The following is a 17,360-nucleotide window of genomic DNA, read 5'->3' as shown; positions in this document are numbered from 1 at the left end:
ACTGTATCTTGACTATTCTTTTTTTTTAAGACATTTTTATTGTCTGCAATAGCAGTTAGGTTTTGCAGAGGCTCAAAGACCACCAGAGTTTAAATGGAAAGTATTCTCCTTTAAAAAAAGGGGGGGCGTGTCTGCACTTTTTTAAAAAAGAGTGTCTGCAGTTCCCTGTTTAGCGCACTTGTATGATGCATGTGTTGTCCAAACGTCCTTCTGTCACATATGCCCTTTACAATTTCATAAGAAGCTTCCTTCTATTGAATCAGAGCAGTGGTCCTGGCAGTGGTTCTTCAGAATTTCAGATCAAGATCTCTCCATGTCATACCAGCACATTCCAGGAGTTGAACCTTGGACACTTCTGCTTGTACTCTGCTTGCCACTGAACTACACCCCCTCCTTCCCATATTATTTCAGGTCTATGCCTTTAAAAAAAAAAAAAAGGGTATGAAGATGGCTCCAGTGGTTTAGTGAATAAGGAACCAGTGTCTGATTCTCAGGGCCCTGCTGTAAGACCATGGTGCTCAAAAATGGCTGGTTTTCCACCATAACAAGAGGGAGGGAGAGAAATCTAGAAGATGGAATGCTAAAATGAAGCTACTTTGAAATGGGGTCGGCAGTCTCTGGTTGGCATTAATAGTTAACACTGGCATAATTTGACGTTGTTATGTATATTACGAGAGACTGGAGTCTACATTTTACGAACTCATGTGCCTGGAGATATTTCTTACGTTGCATAAACTGTACTGAATATTTGATTGCATAATCTATTCCATTTTGCTTTGTTAATGAGGAGTCACTTTTTTATTAGGGGTGGGTGTTCCTTTCATTAGTGTGGTTTTGACTCAGTGTGGTTCACCTTTTTCTGTCTCTGCCTTGTTTAGTTTTCAGTCAGAGCAGCTTAACATTTTGGTCAGTAGGAATGTTTGGGAATCGCTGGGTTCTGTTCCATAACCTTTTGAGATCTCTGCAGGTGAAATATACCTCTAGTCTCTTGTGAGTCAGAATTTCAGATGAATAGATTGTTTCCTCTCATTCCTCTCTCTTTTTCTCTCCTTTGCCTGCCCTACGTGAGAGTTCACAATTAAAGGGGGGAGGGTAGGGGATTGAGGCTTTGCGTGCTAAGGCAGTTGTATTTAACAGGTAGGGCAGGTATGGGGAAGTGCTCAAGGCTTACCACAGGACTCCTTCCCACCTGCAAGCTCTGATCAAACACCTTGACAGGCAACCAGAGTGGGAAGCCATGATGTAATCGTAGGAACCCAAAACAATCGGCCCTTTCATGGCAAGACGATAACAATCAAAACAGTATGTTAAGGGCCCTGCCATGCAAGAATACACATGCACATTATACACTGTAGGGAATTGAAAGCTGGAGTGAAAAGGGGCTTGTTCAGAATATGTAGCCTACTTTCATAATCGGTCTATAAAAGAATAGGCCCTTCAAAACAAGGCTTTAGGCTTATAGAAGGCTTTCTGTGCTTTGACCTCGCAAACATTCAGAGATGCCAGTTTTTTTAAGTAAACAAGAGACTTCCAGGATACCGCCAAGCTGTATAGGGTTAGTGGGTTCCGAGAATAGGTCTTTGTTTAGGGCAGGAAAATGTTAATAGAGGAAAGAGGAAAGAAGGCTCCCTTAGGGCCCAATACTAAACAGGGCCAGCACTGGTGCTGGGTGTCACAAATGTGCTGTAAGGCGTGTCCGTGTCACCCTGCAAGGAGTCAGCACCAGCCACCGGCCCAGTGCCAGTTGGAGCTGAGCCCAGCACCAGCTAGATGCCACCCTAAGCTGGGTAAGAGCTCTGGGCAGCAGTGAGGGCCTCAGGGATGGGGGGGCGTTCCATGGTGGGGAGAGGAACCGGGGCGGGAGGGGAGTGGAACCAGCAAAGCTCTGCTCCTCCAGATCCTGAACTGCATGTCAGGCCTTCCATGTCAGCCCTGAAGGCCCAAAACGGAGTCTCTCACGTCTGTGCCAGCAAAATTGCCAGCACAGAGTTGAGAAGGCCCATTGAGGAGCTTGGAGCTTTCCCTCCCTTTCCTCGAGGAGACCTTCGGTGACCCCCACAGTGCCTCTGGATGCAGCGGTAGCTGTTTTGGCATCAATGCACTCAGTAGAGCCACCGGCTTTAGGGTTGGGCTGCCCATTAGAAGCAGCAGTGAAGCTTATGGGTCAGTGTCTTTTGCTTCCAATCTGTAGCCTACTGATCAAAACAGATGACCTTGTAGAAGGAACATAGGAACAGAATTAATAAATTCTTCATCTCTCTTGTGCACACTGGAACCTCCAGCAGAACCAATATTGGCAGCTTTCCTCTATTCCAAAAACTTTTTGGTTCTGGTGAAAATACAGTTACTATGACTGTACATAATTTCATATCAAATACATTATTTATTTAGATACTACATCTGTGTGCTGTAATCACAATCCCGCAGAAGTCAATGATGCAGCTCTGAAATGGAAAGTATCATGATTGCTTTTTTGGGTTCATTAGGATGCAGTTCGCTCACTTTCTTTTGTCCTGCAGCAATCCTATGAAGTGGTGGTTTTATCACTCCTGCTTTGCAGAAAGTGCCTGAAGTATGAAGAGTTTTACCCAAAGCAGTTCAGCAATGTCCCAGCTGTGGGGCAGAAAGTCAGTTAGTGAGAAGCAGAGAACCCTGGATGTCATGTGATCCAAAACTGGTGCCTCTATTCATGAACCCTGACTTATAAAATAAATATTCACAGCATATAAAATTTCCAGGGTAGCAATTCAGATACTTCAATGAGAAGTTTCAAAGCGAAGTGCAAATTCCCATTTTAAATATGGACATTACAACTTAGATTTTGCACTTCTGGCAACTCTTAATGGTTTTAATACTGGCAAGCTTCAAATATGTAATCTCATGAGTTGTCACCTGTCCAGAGCCAATCACGGTTGCATATTTTCTACCAAATTATGTAAGATGCCATTACATGTGAACTTGCAAATACTATCGATTATTAAATACTATTGCATTCCAGCCAATTTAGGGCGCAATCCTAACCCCTTATGTCAGTGCTTTCCAGCCAATGGGACGTGTGCTGCATCCTGCAGGTGGGTGGCACTCATGGAGGCCTCCTCAAAGTAAGGAAATGTTTGTTCCCTTACCTCAGAGCTGCATTGCCTTTACGTCAGTGCTGGAAAGCACTGACATAAGGAGTTAGGATTGTGCCCTTAGATACTTAGGCGGCCTGTTCCTCGCGATGTCAGCATTAACTTCCTCCTTGCGGGTCCCAACATTTCTTCCGTTCTTCTCAGCATCATGCTTTCGTCAACCAATGTCGGGTGTCCCGACCTCTTGCATCCCTCTCATTGTGCTTGAGCGTGAATGCGTCCACCAATCGTGTCAGTGGTCGTCCAAGTGGTCAATCCAGTCTCTCGGATACCACTCCAGTGTCCTCGTGCTCCAGCGATCTTTGGTTCTTCTCGCAATGTTGCCCACCCATCGGTACTTCATCTTCTTGTTGTAAATGAGTGGATCCTTCATGCCAGAGAGCCTGTGGATGTCCTCCAGATGGAGGACCAACTCATATTTCAAATACAGTATGCCTGTATTTTTCAAACCCTGTATTTTTATTTGGCCGTTTTGGAGGAGGCCCAAATGGGAGAACCATCTGACAAACAGCTTGCCCACCACTACTGCACTTTCATTGCAATGCTTAGGTACAAGGAAATGTTAGTTGTGTGTGTTTTATAGCTCACCCTCTATTCACATTGGGACATGTAGCGTGATCTTTTATGAACTGAGAGTAGACACCAGAATATATCCCAGAAGTTCTTCTGCAGATGTTGACATGCAGATATGTTCCCTGAGGAGCAAAATTCAGAAACCACCATGATACACCATTAGGTATCAGTCACCAAACAATATAGCATGTTGGCTATCAAATATACCCAAAACATCATCAAATATTGAAATCAAATATAATTCAGGGTCAAATATTAGGTATCTAGTATTCAAAGAATAGTTGAGATTTAGAGAATATTTGGAGAGTATTCAACATCAAAATCCACAAAGGAAATATTGAGAATAGAGGCGGGGATGTCAAATTCATTTTAGCTCTTAGCTGATTTATTTCTCCAGAGCAAACATAGCTAAAACATGTACTGTATTGCTCTTCCTGAAATAGCTGTATAAAATGCTCCCATCTGACTAGATGTTGCTGGTTTCAGTCTGCTTCTGTTACCTGATATTACCTAATATTCACATTCTTCCTGAAGTTTATACATTTCTTATTCTGTGGGCGCTGATTTATTGTTGTTCTGGAAGGGTGGAAAATCGCTTGGACTTTGTCCATTTCTTCCACACCCCACCCTATTGATTCTGCTCTTAACTCTTCCCAGACTGCTCATACCATTGTAACGGACTTCTTGATAGGGTTTGCTGTGGCACCTGCCTTTAGTGTGTATGTTTCCATGCTGCATCATATGAAGAAGAGTTCCCTCCTATTTCCTTCATAAGGGACCTTTTGTTTTCCAAAAGTACAGTGAAACTTTACTGTGTATATAATCTTTTCCAGAAAGTATTGTGTAGATCTGGGAAGCAATCATGAGGTATACTCATAAGACTAGGTCACAAAATCAAATCGTAGACGGACCTTGTTCACTGCAATACCCCAAGAAGATACACAATCAATGGAAACAGAAAAAACTTTGAACAGCAAAAACTGATCTTGTATACAAGTATTTTTGTGCCCAGGCTTGTGGTGAGGGAGGGGGAATCCTGGTGCTGGTGCCTCCCTCCATCCACTTTGGGCGCAATCCAAACCTGTGCTGGAGCAGGCAAACCAGGAGGCTTGCGCTGCATCTAATGCAGGTTCGTTGGCTGCAGCAGCTCAGTCAGAGACAAGGGGAAGCTTTCCCCCTTACCACTGTGTAAGGGGGCTGCTGGCCCCAATGGTTCTCCTCAAACCTGCGCCGCCTCTGGAGGTGGCGCAAGTCCAAGGAGAGCAGAGTGGCTTGAAGCTGCCCCGTTCTACCTGGGGACAGGGGTTAGGATCTGGCATAACTGCCGGGTCCCAGCCCCGCCCCCAGCTACCCACATGCCCGCCCCCGGGGCTGCCCATCGCCTGCCCTCCCCCTGCCCAGAAATGCCTCCCTCCCACCTCCTCCACGCCCCCCATGCCTACCTTCACTGCTTGTGTCAGCGCAAGTGTCAGCCTCCCATAGTGTCAGCCTCCCATAGAGGCGCAAACATGCATTACGGCATGTTTGCGACCCTCCTGGGGCACCTATGCCGGCCTAAGTGCCAGTTAGGATTACGCCCTTAATCTGCCTTTATGGCAGGGCCAAAATTGGTAAATTCCATTGCTGCTCCAAAACAAGTTAGAGAGAGAGAGACTGTCCTCTAAAGGTTCATCCCTGTTGTGTCACTTGTCCCCCATAAATCTATGCTGTAGGATGTAGTCCAGGAAGACTAGAGCAAAGGTCCAATTGAATTTAATCAGCTATAGGCACAGAAAGGATTTTAAAAATTTTAAAAAGATTTTATTACAAATATTGGAGGTGGGTGATATAATGCGAGAAGGAAAGAGTAAAGTAAGCAAATTGGGAAAATCATTTGGGCATTGACAGTACCCAGGTTCAGCTCTTAGGAAAACTATGATTACAGAAACTCTTAAAACAATTATCTAATGCATTTAAATTTCACACCTCCTTTTTTTAGTGTATAATGCTTTATTTATTTATTACAGATACAGGTAAGGAAAATTGGATAGACTTAGGGCTAGGACTACATAGGTTACACATGAGGGTGGTGGCCATCGATTACAACAAACATTAATCCAAACGAAATTAATAATCAATACAAAAATTATCATATTCTTTAACCCAACTGGTTAATACTTTAACACTCCATATTTTTCCTCTAACCTTATCTATCCCCTCATAAAAAAAAACACTTCAAACATTTACGTATACACTCTTCTTACCACTAAACTAGTCTCTAAAATAAAATCTTTCTTATCTGATTCTTAATTTCTAATATGACATCTAAAAAAGAAGTCTCCGATTACCATGGTATTACCTCCTTCAATATCTCTTATAACATGTTATACATCATTTTCCATAACTATCCAATCAAAAAAGGCTTCAAATTTTTACTTATAGACTCTTCTTACCACTAAACTAACCTCTAAAATACAATCTCTTATCTGATTCTTAATTTCTAATATCACATCTAAAAACAAATATCTCCAATTACAATAATATTATACTTCGCTTATCTACCACATATTTATTAACCCAAAATACAGGTTTAATATTTTCTCCAAAATAAATTAACATCTATAATTTATTTTATCTACCTTCTTTTTTATAAAATAACCCTTTTATTTGTCTTAATACCACTATATTTTACACAATACTTATATTCCAAAATTGCAATTCCATCTAATTTATTTCATATATTTACCACTTTAATTTTCACAATACTTATATTCCAAATTCCCTTTTCATCCACTTTAGTTTAATCTAATTAATAAAATATTTATCTTAATACCACTTAATTTCCGCAATATTTATATTTCAAATTTTCATTTGCATCTATTTTAATTTAATATATTCAAAAAAAAAATTCTATTTATTATTCAACCATTTCGCCCTTCTTCTTATTGTTTACTTTGTACTCTATCTTATTGGTGTTCCCTCTTAGTCCTCCTACTGGTTCTTCCACTTCTTCTTTTTCTTCTTAAGTCCCCCCTCTGTTTTTCTTTCTTCTTTTTCATTCTGTTGTTCTTGAATTCAATCCATAAATTCTTCCTCTTCTTGAGACAGCTTGCTCTCTGAACATTTCGTCTTTTTTCTTCCTTAAGATTCCCAGTTATTATGACAATTGCTTCTTCCATCTCGTGTCCCATTTCAAAATACTCCACTTCTTTAACTTCACCTGACATCTGATCCATTCTTTTTTCTTCTCTATTGTTTATAATCTGTTCCCGTGAGTTTACAAGGGAGGAGCTTATTTGCCCAATTTGTTCAGAGAGTTCTCTGACTTGTTGCTCCATTTCTCTTCTAAAATCCATCAGAAAGTCCACCAACAAGGCCTGGCTTTCATGATCATCTTTTAGATTTTCAAAAGCCATTTTTATCAACACCAATTCGAGCCACTTCCTGCAGGGCTACTTTCTAATTTTGTATCCAGGGCTACTTTCCAAATTTTTATATCCAAAAAAAATCAATCAAATCCACAGTCAAATTAGGTTAGTATGCCTTTAAATAACCAAAAAAAGGGAAAAAAAAATTCAAGCCTCTTGCTGAGAAACCGAAACCGAAACCAGCACTGTCTGGGCTTAAATAAAGACTTTTTGCTGGGAAAATGAAGGTAGACTTTATTTCCTTCATTGAAGATTACTTATTTATTTCTCTTCGGTACATACCATTAAAAAATATATATAATCTTGTACTTACTCCAGCAGGGGAAATACCAATTCACCTATTCCCCCCCTGGGTGGCTAATGGCCAGCGTGAATAATCTTGAATTATCTCCTCTACTTACAGTTCTCAGTAAAACTTTTTAACGAGCCAAGTTCACTCACTCTTAATAGCTTTTTTTGCTGCGATGTTGTTGTATCTAGGCCGTGGGAGGATGGGTTTTCAGCTCTCCGAGCTTCTCGAAGATGGCGCCCGGGATAGATATGCTTCAGCACAGAGCAAAACAGAGAGAAATCCTTATTTCTCTCAGATTTCTCTCGGGGGGCGGAGCTAACTTTCAGCGAAGTTGCAGTGAACTTTGGGGGTTCCCGAACAGACTGTGAAATAGATATGTTTTCATGTGCCTAAACAACTAAGGCACGCTTCGGTGCCAGGAAGACGGTACGAAGAGCTGAGAGCTTGAACGGGGGGGGCCTTAGAAACAGGCAATTTCAAGGATTTAAATTTCACACCTTCTTTACTGTATTTATGCCAAGGTCAACTTGAAGAGTCCATCACACCTCTGTGATTCTCAGGATGCGAGTGAAAAACTTGGCCACACATAGTTGTAATCTCTGAGGAAACCAAACCAGAATGCCCCTTAAGAAACCTAGGGTTGATAATGTCACTGGTCCTTCTGATGGGATAGTTTAAGACCACCAGAACATCTCTGTGTATCCTTTGATCAGATGGGGGGGGGGGGCTTGGATACCCAGTCAACTGGTGCATGCTGGACCCAGCAGGCAAGCTGGCTACAAACTGGACCCAAACCAAAAAGACAGCAAAGTCACAAAATGGTCATACTATCTTTCTGCAGTGATGCTGATTTCAAACTATCTCTAGGAATCCTCTTTGCTGTTGAATCTTATGCTGAGGCTCTCTTAAAGGAAATGTAGATAAGGAGAAAGAAGGGAGCAAGGGAATCTCAATCATCACATGGCTATATGTTACTAGTGAATGATATTCACTCTGGCAATGTAAGGTAGACACTGGGGAGATTCCTAGGGCTTGCAAGGTGAAGAATCCTGAGAACAAATGGGTCTTCCTGTTTTCACATTGTGTATTTAGATATACACCTAAGGTTTGTTTTTTGTCAACACCCAGCAATGCAAAATGTGAATCTCTGTTTGCAGATGTGTATCATTTAGATATGCTTATTCCGAATGGCTCCCAGTCAAATGTGCAACTTCAATTTGAGACATGATGTGAAAGAAGGCAGTTGGAGAAATCGAAGTGTTAAAACTAATTTGGAACATAAACCCCATGTTGTCAAATTAACCAGAACTTGGGGGGTTCAGCTTTCGTATATTCTAATCCTGCCTGTTGAGCCTGCCAGTTCCACCTACAAGCTTCACTGTTTTGTTTTCACATGTCTGAAGCCTGGGTATTGTGGCACCCCTCTTTCCATACCAACATTTTTTTTTATTTCAACATTTCTTAATAGCAACATTTCCTGATTAAAAGTGACAACAGTCTGTTTTGTTTGTCTATCACATTCCTTGCACAACATTTACTTCAGAAGCTGAAGAGAAAAAATTCCAAACCGCAGTAAAATCACAGTTATTTTCATATACTGATATCTTCTCACTATACTGAATTTAAACAGAAATTTTAGAAAATTTCTACTACTTGTTTTTCTTTTGGGGGGGTGTGTGTGGGGTGTGAGTGGTATTCACATGAACAAACACTATGTATGTATAGCCCTTCCCAGTCTGAAGAGACACTTTGCCAACAGCCTGAGGCAAAGAGGCAAAGAAGGAAGGCCCATAGCCAGGGAGACAGACCAGGGACAGACTGCACTTGCTCCCAGTGTGGAAGGGATTGTCACTCCCAAATTGGTCTCTTCAGCCACACTAGATGCTGTGTCAGAACCACCATTCGGAGCGCGATACCATACTCTTACGAGACTGAAGGTTGCCAACTATGTATGTATGTATGTATGTATGTATGTATGTATGTATGTATGTATGTATGTATGTATGTATGTAGTCTTGGGTCCTTGTCCATCCAATACTGGGTACTGTGAATTGTTCTATGTTTAACAGATACTGCAGAACAGTACAGGGCATCTCCAAATTTTTGTAAGAGAAGATACTTTCGCGAGAACTTTTTTGGGCATGATTATCAAAATCTGTGTCCTAAAAATCTGTCTTTTAAAATGTTTCAAAACACACAAGAATGGTTTTGGGTCTTTTTCTTTTATGGCTACAAAAGTAAGACTGGCAGGACTGACTCTGGTCAGATTCTGATTTTCAAAATCTGTCACAATTTCTAACACTACAGTAACTGGGTATATATTCTAGATTTTCTTCAGTCTCCCACAGCCTTCTCTCTTCCTGTTTCTTAATTTGCACCTGACCACCCACCCTTTATCTGCAAAACAAAACCAAAAAAACCCCAAACACCTCACTGAGTTGCTTTTTAAGGCATACGAGTCCAGGAAGGTCAGAATAGGTTTTTTCCTCCTTTTGGAGGAAGGCGCAGTGGCAATCTTGTGGTTTCTTTTTGCACAGACCCCTCCATTCACACTTCCCTCTCCCACCCATTAATTTGTTGTGGTTGGGGCTAGTAATAGCTGCTTTGTGCTAAAGAGAGGCAAAGGGGGGTGGGGAAGCTCGCAGACAGCAGCTCTACTGTTTTCTAGAAGAGATGTTTTCCCTGCCCTCTCTTTTCCCTGTATCTCCCTCCTCTCTCCCTTCATTGTACTAGTCTGTCCTGGTTAAGAAAATTCACAGCCATGCCTCGTCCTTTCTCAACACTTTAAAAAGTTTAAACAACTCAGAGCGATTTTCCCTCCATCACTAGTCTTATTTTACATTGCACACTTGTTTCCTTTTAGTATCAGAAAAGGATCTTTCTTGCAGCTGCTGAAGTTTCTCAGAGGAAAGAATGAAGCTGGTCTTTGTGAAGAGATCTGAGTCTGCTTTAAGGGAGAGGGTAGAGGGCATAGACAGAGGCCTTGCATCAGCTCCATGTTTCAGGGAAAACACCCTCCACACTGGTGGACTGTGACTGGTCACCAAAGACTGACAGAACAGTCTGGCTGGGAGATCCCAATGTGGCTGCCCTTCATGGATTTCAGGGTTGTTTGACATCGATGCTGTGGCAATGCTGGGCAGGCCCACCAGGATTGTCTCCAGTTGAGCTACATGTTGTACAAGTACATGAGGAAAGCATTTTCTCAGTGACCTAACGCCTGTGTGTAGGTGCCAGGATAGCACAGTCACTGTTTCTTTTCAGCGTAATTGTATGAAGCATCCCTCCAGGAAACATATGCTGAAAATACAATGGGTGGCAGTATGGACTGCAACCATTGCTCTGAGGTGGAATAATTTGGCATGCAGCATTGCTCTTTCTGGAATATGGCACTTATTTGTTTTTGGACTGCTTGGTTCCATAAAGTCATCCCTGACCTTTCCCAAGCCTAGTGAGTTTGTGTTAGGAACACTGACCTGACCACTGTCTCCAGTCTGTTGTGAGTATACATAGAAACTGTGTACCTTTCCATCCATGCTGTGTTGGTTGATGATACAATGAGGCCCACCTAGCCTGGTGACAGGTGACTCCTTGGTTCACATTCATGTTGTAAGCTGGCCTTCTGCCTCCCATTGCAATCAATCCAATTGACATCATCCATGTGTTTCCATTTAAAGTGCTGAAGTTGATCCTTTTCCCCCTGGCTTGGGCTGCCCCGTGGGTGCCTCCTTCAGGCACTGTATGGCCCTACTATATCAATGCTCCTTTGCTCTTTCTTCCCCAAAACTGGAAATTGGGGAAACTGCTAGGCAGTGCTTTTCCTTTTTGCAATATTCGGATCCACTTTTGCTCAAGTGAGTGCACATTATCTTCCCCATTCACTTAAATAGCAGGAGCAGCTTTGCATATGCAAAGGAATGGGCCTGCAGAGCTGTGTCTCCAGAGAAGTGAATGGAAAAGGCAGCACTTGGAGAAGGCTGAGCTCCTGCACAAGTAAAGAGGTGACTGTTCAGGCTATCATAGGGTTTTTCTTTTAAACTTCAGGAACCTCACTAGAGTTTGAGACCCTCAGAACATCACTGATGGAACTGCTTAGATTTTTGGTGTTGCAACTGCCAGGATTATGCTGCATTTTGGGTCACTAGGCTGGGGTTGCAGATTAAATTTCTGATTGTACCCCAAGAGTGTGGGTGGCCAGGGAGGGTTACTATAGGGCATGGCTAACTTCTTGGCTGAGCTGTGGAGGCAACAGAAAGTTTTGTACCGCCCTTGTCCGGACTGTGCCCTCTGGCGTTGTTAATCCTTCGCTTTTGCAATCAGTCAACTCCGTCATCAAACCCAGAAGTGAAATAAGGGAAGCTGTTGTTTCCTTTTCCATTTGAGGAGAATTTCACATGAGTGAACGAATCCCTCATTTTCAAGTTTGTGCAGATGTAGATCCAACAGGCAGATAGTCTAACATATGCCAGGTAAGCCCACAGTTTTGTAACCAACACCTCAACAGCACCTGTGCCAAGAATTTTATGCAACATGCAGTCTCTACCTCCCATGCCATGTATGTTGAGGTGGACTGAAACATAAATGCTCATTTGCAAACCACAGCTCCATTCTAGTTAATTCACCCTTCTGTTCATAAGAACAATCAGGCTGATTCATTGAACTGTTTTTGGATCCCTGTTGTATTTAACTGTTTTAAAATCCATGACCATTTTTGGGAAAGTACCTCTGGGAAATTAACATCCCCATTAATAGAGACTGGGTGGAGCAAAAAATCCTCCCTTGTAAATTTTCTTTCTGTTGACTTATTTTTAAAAACACATATTCTGTGTTTGTTATTCTGCTGGTATCCAAAGATGTGCAGAAAAATGGTTTAGGATTACTTGGGAAAACTTCAGAAAGCATGATTTTGATCTGTAAGTAATGCATTAAGAACACATACAGACCAATCCTAAGCATCTTTCCAGCATTGATGCAGCCGTGCCAACAGGGCAACCACTGCATCCTGTGGTGGAGGGGAAGTCACAGAGGCCTCCTCAAAGGAAGGGAGTATTTTTAACTTGGAGCTGCATTGTGGTTACATAAGCACTGGAAGATTGGTTAGGACTGGGCTTGTTAGAGCTCAATCCAGAAAACAAGTTGTGCCTCCTCAGGAGTAAATTGGGCCAGCGCACGAAGGTGTGCCGGCCTACGATTGCTGACACAAGCCTCCGCACCAACTTCCTTGGTGAGCCTTGCGTCAGCTCAGCTGGGCCCACGCAAGGCTCTGGGGTGGGCTGTGACGAGGCGGGAGGGAGGCGTTCTTGGGCGGGGGGAGTGTGGGCAGTGGGTGGCCCCGGGGATGGGTGAGTGGGGAGCAGGAGGCAGGGCTGGGATCCAGCACTTATGCTGGATCCCAACCCCCGTTCCTAGGGAGCTTGGAGCAGCTTCAAGCTGCCTTGCTCTCCTCGGACTCGCGCCACCTCAGGAGGTGGTGCAAGTCCAAGGAGACCAATAGGGGCCAGCGTTCCTTACCTGGAGGTAAGAGGAAATGTTTCCCTTTGCCTCTGGCTGAGCCGCTTTGGGCCCCTATCCTGTGCTGGATACAGCGCGAGCCTCTTGGCTTGCCTATTCCAGCGCAGGATAGGATTGTGGCCATAGTGTTGTATTGCTATATTGTAAGAAGACATTTGTTGGAAACCTTTAGATTGATCTTTGTATTGGTTTTAACCAGTTGTCTGAACAGGCTATCCTTCTCCGCTGGGTTGCCACCCTCTGACTGTCTCTATTCATCAGTTGCTTACATTGTCTCTTGGTGACCCATTCTTGGTTATCATTTTTCTTAGGATGTTCCTCATTCCCATACTTGTACTGTATTCTAAAAAAACTGGATCACTGGTGCGCACTGGAGACTGATAAAAGTTCTCCTAAGAAAGGAGGAGAAAAGGCAGGGATACTTACAGCATAGAAAGTGTTCTGAAATTCTTTGCTCATTTATCTTCTCAATAACCCTGTTATGATGTTGGTTATGATGACAGACAGTTACAAGGCCAAGTCCACCTACCTAGGTGACTTGATACAGAGATTTCAAACCAGGTTTTTCCACATCCAAACTTACTATTGAATCTACTGTGTTTGTCTAGCCTGGATGCCTTTAAAAGGGGGTTGGACAAGTTTCTGGAGGAAAAATCCATTACGGGGTACAAGCCATGATGTGTATGTGCAACCTCCTGATTTTAGAAATGGGTTATGTCAGAATGCCAGATGCAAGGGAGGGCACCAGGATGAGGTCTCTTGTTATCTGGTGTGCTCCCTGGGGCATTTGGTGGGCCGCTGTGAGATACAGGAAGCTGGACTAGATGGGCCTATGGCCTGATCCAGTGGGGCTGTTCTTATGTTCTTATGTTCTTATGTTGCCCTCACCTCCACAGGTAAATGTGCTTATCATTTCAGTATTAGGTTGAGCACCAAACAGTGCTTGCCCTTAAACTATATGTGTTCACATCTGAGAGCTGTTCAACACTAATCATCTGTTGGTTTGCATTTAGTTTTGTCAGTGCTGATCTGTTGTTCAGTTCCAAACACTGTGTTAACAGAGTTAAGCAGCTGATTTGTGCCTGTCCCAACATCTAGAGTTTCTGACCCATCTGGAAGTCTTTGAAGCCAGCCAGTAAATTTGCCCTCATTTTATTACGTCTGAGTATCCTACAGCCTTAGCATACTTGACCTCGTAACCCCATCAAATGCTTGATCTTCTGTTTACAAGGACACTTCAAATGTGTTTCATTATGGAGCAGCTTCTAGCCAAGCTTCCATTTTCCTCTATTGCATGAAACCACCAGCCCCCGTGCAGTCCCTGTTTTTCAGTTCCAGTTCTGACTCTATCCACCTTTAAAGGCCCCCAAGGACCACAGATATGCTAAAAATATGAGAATGAAGCACTCCTGCTTTGAAACAATGCCTCCTTTTATGCTATCCAGGAATGCAAATCTATCTGGGATTAAAATAAAGGCTGTTCCCCACTGATGGGAACATACACACCAAACTCCTGGAACTTACTTGCTTCCTACTTAAACAAGGAAATCGTGGAACTGATGCCTTAGTGACTAGCACAAAATGCTTGTGGAAAAGCAGGGAAACATGCTTTTTTTCTAGACCTCATTAGTTGACATTATTTGAATTTACAACAGGTCCTGAACTAGAGACGTGGGGAATGTACGAGGAAATCTAGCAGTGTGTTCTCATCCAGCTCCAATTGAGGGAGGGAAACCTTCAAGGAAGCCTCTTAACAGCAATTGACCATAACAGATCATGGAATAATTTCTGATCCTTGATAAAAGCTTGCACATCAGACTTGGTCACTGGTCTGAGCAACAAGGCAGCTCTGCCTTGTTCCGCCTAGCCTTCTCTACCACCTTGGCTGATGTCTGATGTATATAGAAATGTTGGCTCCAGACTTTACTCAGTTGAGCAATGTGTCTTTTTTTTTTTTTTTAAGTGTGTTCTTTCTCTCAGGGGCACCATAAATCTGCAAGACAAGGTGTGCAACAAAGTGGTGAAAACGAACAATGAGGTGTCTTGTACAATGCCTAGACAAACAGAGCAGATTAGCAAAAACAATTGACCCTGTGTTATCTGTGGCTTTTAACAGATGGTTGAGCCAGTGGGGCAGGCACTGGAGTAGATGCACCTCGCAGGTACTTCTGTGAGACAGATACAACTGCTTTTTCTTCAGTCCCTTAGGAACTAGCCATGGTCTTCACTGCACCTGGGGCATCATGCCAAATACTGCTCCCCCCTACCTGGTGATATGCCAGCCTCTGCTCCTCCCACTCTCTGGATTGGAAAAGGAAGAAGGGGACAGAGCAGGAGGGGAGAGTGGTGCATCTCCAGTGGTCTATCCCATCTCTGTCCTATCCTCCACACTTCCTCTTTTGTTCTGTTCCTTCTTCCTTTTCTAGTTCAGGGAATGGGAAGAGGAGGCGCAATGCAGGAGGGTGGATGAATGGTGGTGGGGATCCCTCACTAATCTGCTGTCCGGGGCAACAGTAAGCCTCATAGATGGGATGGCCCTGCCTCTGCACCTAGAGATGGAACTGATGCGATTTGAGATGCTGAGAGCCTGCTCTCGGAAAACAGGATTCCACTTAAGCCCTGCAACAAACATGGAAAGGAGAATTACTCTCTACCATTAGAGCAGGAAGGAGTTGAGAATTGCTCTGCTTTCAAGCCAGGAGGGGTGGTGGGAGATGGTGGGGAACAATGCTGCTAACTTCATTCAAGAATGTAAGGAATTCAGTACCTCAGAGTTGCTGCTCCACTCAAGACCTGGTTTGCATAGATACGTATGTGCCTCCAGAGGCATGTGGTACTGTTCTTCATCATGCATCTCACCTCAGAGTGTATGCTGTGCTTGAGGAAAGGGGCTGGCTGGTGGGCTTAGAAGCATTACCATGACAGCATGTCTCTTCACAGGGAAAATAGATGTACACGTTGGGCATCCCTTATCCGAAGTGCTTGGGACTAGAAGCATTTTGGATATCGGATTTTTCCATGTTTTGGCATACTTGCATATACATAATGAGCGATTCTGGGGATGGGGCTTAAGTCTAAACACAAAATTCATTTATGTTTCATATATATAGCCTGAAGGTAATTTTATACAATATTTTAAATAATTCTGTGCATGAAAAAAGGTTTGTGGCCGTGATCAGCCCACGGCCAGATCTGGTGCCCTGCTGAATCCCTCCCCCTCATCAACAGGACTTACTGTTCCACAGGAGAGCCTCTCATTAGCACTGCAGAGCGCCCCCGACCTTTGTGCTTGCTTCACGCTTCCAGGGTCTTTCACCCTAGCTGGCCTTGCGCCTGGATTTCCAGGCACACGTGGTTGGCCGGCCCAAAGGTTGGGGGTGATCTGTGATTCTGAAGAGAGGCCCCAGGCAGAATGGAAAGCTCCATCCGCACTAGGGATGACTTTATTGGCGCACAGCGGTCTCCACTATGGAGCAAAAAAAGTTTTTAAAACATCATGTTGGTGCTCAAAAAAGTTCTTTATTTTGAAATACTATGTATTTTGTAAATTTTGGATAAGGGATGCCCAACCTGTATATCAGGGGGAAAAGGCTTCAGCCTTGCTTTTTTGTACAGAAGATTTTCTTGTGAAGGACTGGAACACATGGCTCAGGCTGGGGGATCTGACTATCACTGCCAATGTAAAACTGTGTTTTGAACCCTGTACAATGTTATTTATCTGAGACCTTTTTGTCTCATATGTCTGCAATTCCCCTTTTGGTTCAGGACTTGCAGGAGTTTAAAAAAAGAAGAAGATGCAATATGCAGAGATTGAGCACTGCTACTTCTCTCCTCTTTTATTATTATTTTTATTTTTGTGCGTTTCAGCCCTTTGGAATTCAACATAGATAGCTATTTTAAACTTGCTATCTGCCTCCTTTTGACAAGTCTTTTCTCCACCCACCTCTGTTCCTCCTTGCCTCCCAGGGGCATTGTTAAGGTTGAGTAACTTATGTAAAACACTTTGAAGATGAATATCATGAAGTTGGGTGCCAAGCATTAGCGTGATTACATTAGGCCCGAAGGGCTGAAAATGCTGACATTACAGAGACAGCTTTAATAACAAGAATTTTTCTCCAACAAGAGGACTATCCCAGCTTACTGTCTCTTTCCACCCCTCACAAACTTATAGACAAGGATAATTTATGTTGTATAATATCTACAATTTATTTCGCTTTATTCACATAGAAATTTAGCAGTTGGGATTGGAATTCAGAATTTTCCAGAAGGGCTAGCTGTCAGTCTTCCCTTGCGAGGGGCTGGATTCTCAACGTGGAGGGCATTCTGGTGAGTAAAACTTGTTTCTCAGTTTGCCTTGATGTTTTCCCATCTGGTGATAGACCTGGAAATACTGTAGATACTTGTCTATAAGGTGAAAAATTTTAACCAAGAAATCCAGCATAGATC

The 17,360-nt window shown here is 43.1% G+C and overlaps 1 protein-coding gene across 1 annotated transcript in view; it reads left to right on the top strand.

Annotated features, from left to right (window-relative positions):
- LOC136638826 (zinc transporter ZIP11-like) overlaps positions 1-17,360 on the top strand; it is a 160,506-nt gene that overhangs the window by 135,648 nt on the left and 7,498 nt on the right. Inside the window, exon 4 of the mRNA XM_066612853.1 lies at positions 17,142-17,240. Within this exon, the coding sequence (XP_066468950.1) occupies positions 17,142-17,240 (99 nt within the window). The remainder of the gene's footprint in view (positions 1-17,141; positions 17,241-17,360) is intronic.

Source organism: Tiliqua scincoides, chromosome 2 (assembly GCF_035046505.1).
Source record: "Tiliqua scincoides isolate rTilSci1 chromosome 2, rTilSci1.hap2, whole genome shotgun sequence".
NCBI classification, from domain to species: domain Eukaryota; kingdom Metazoa; phylum Chordata; class Lepidosauria; order Squamata; family Scincidae; genus Tiliqua; species Tiliqua scincoides.
The sequence above is the reverse complement of the archived record's forward strand: the minus strand, read 5'-3'. Positions and strand labels throughout refer to the sequence as shown.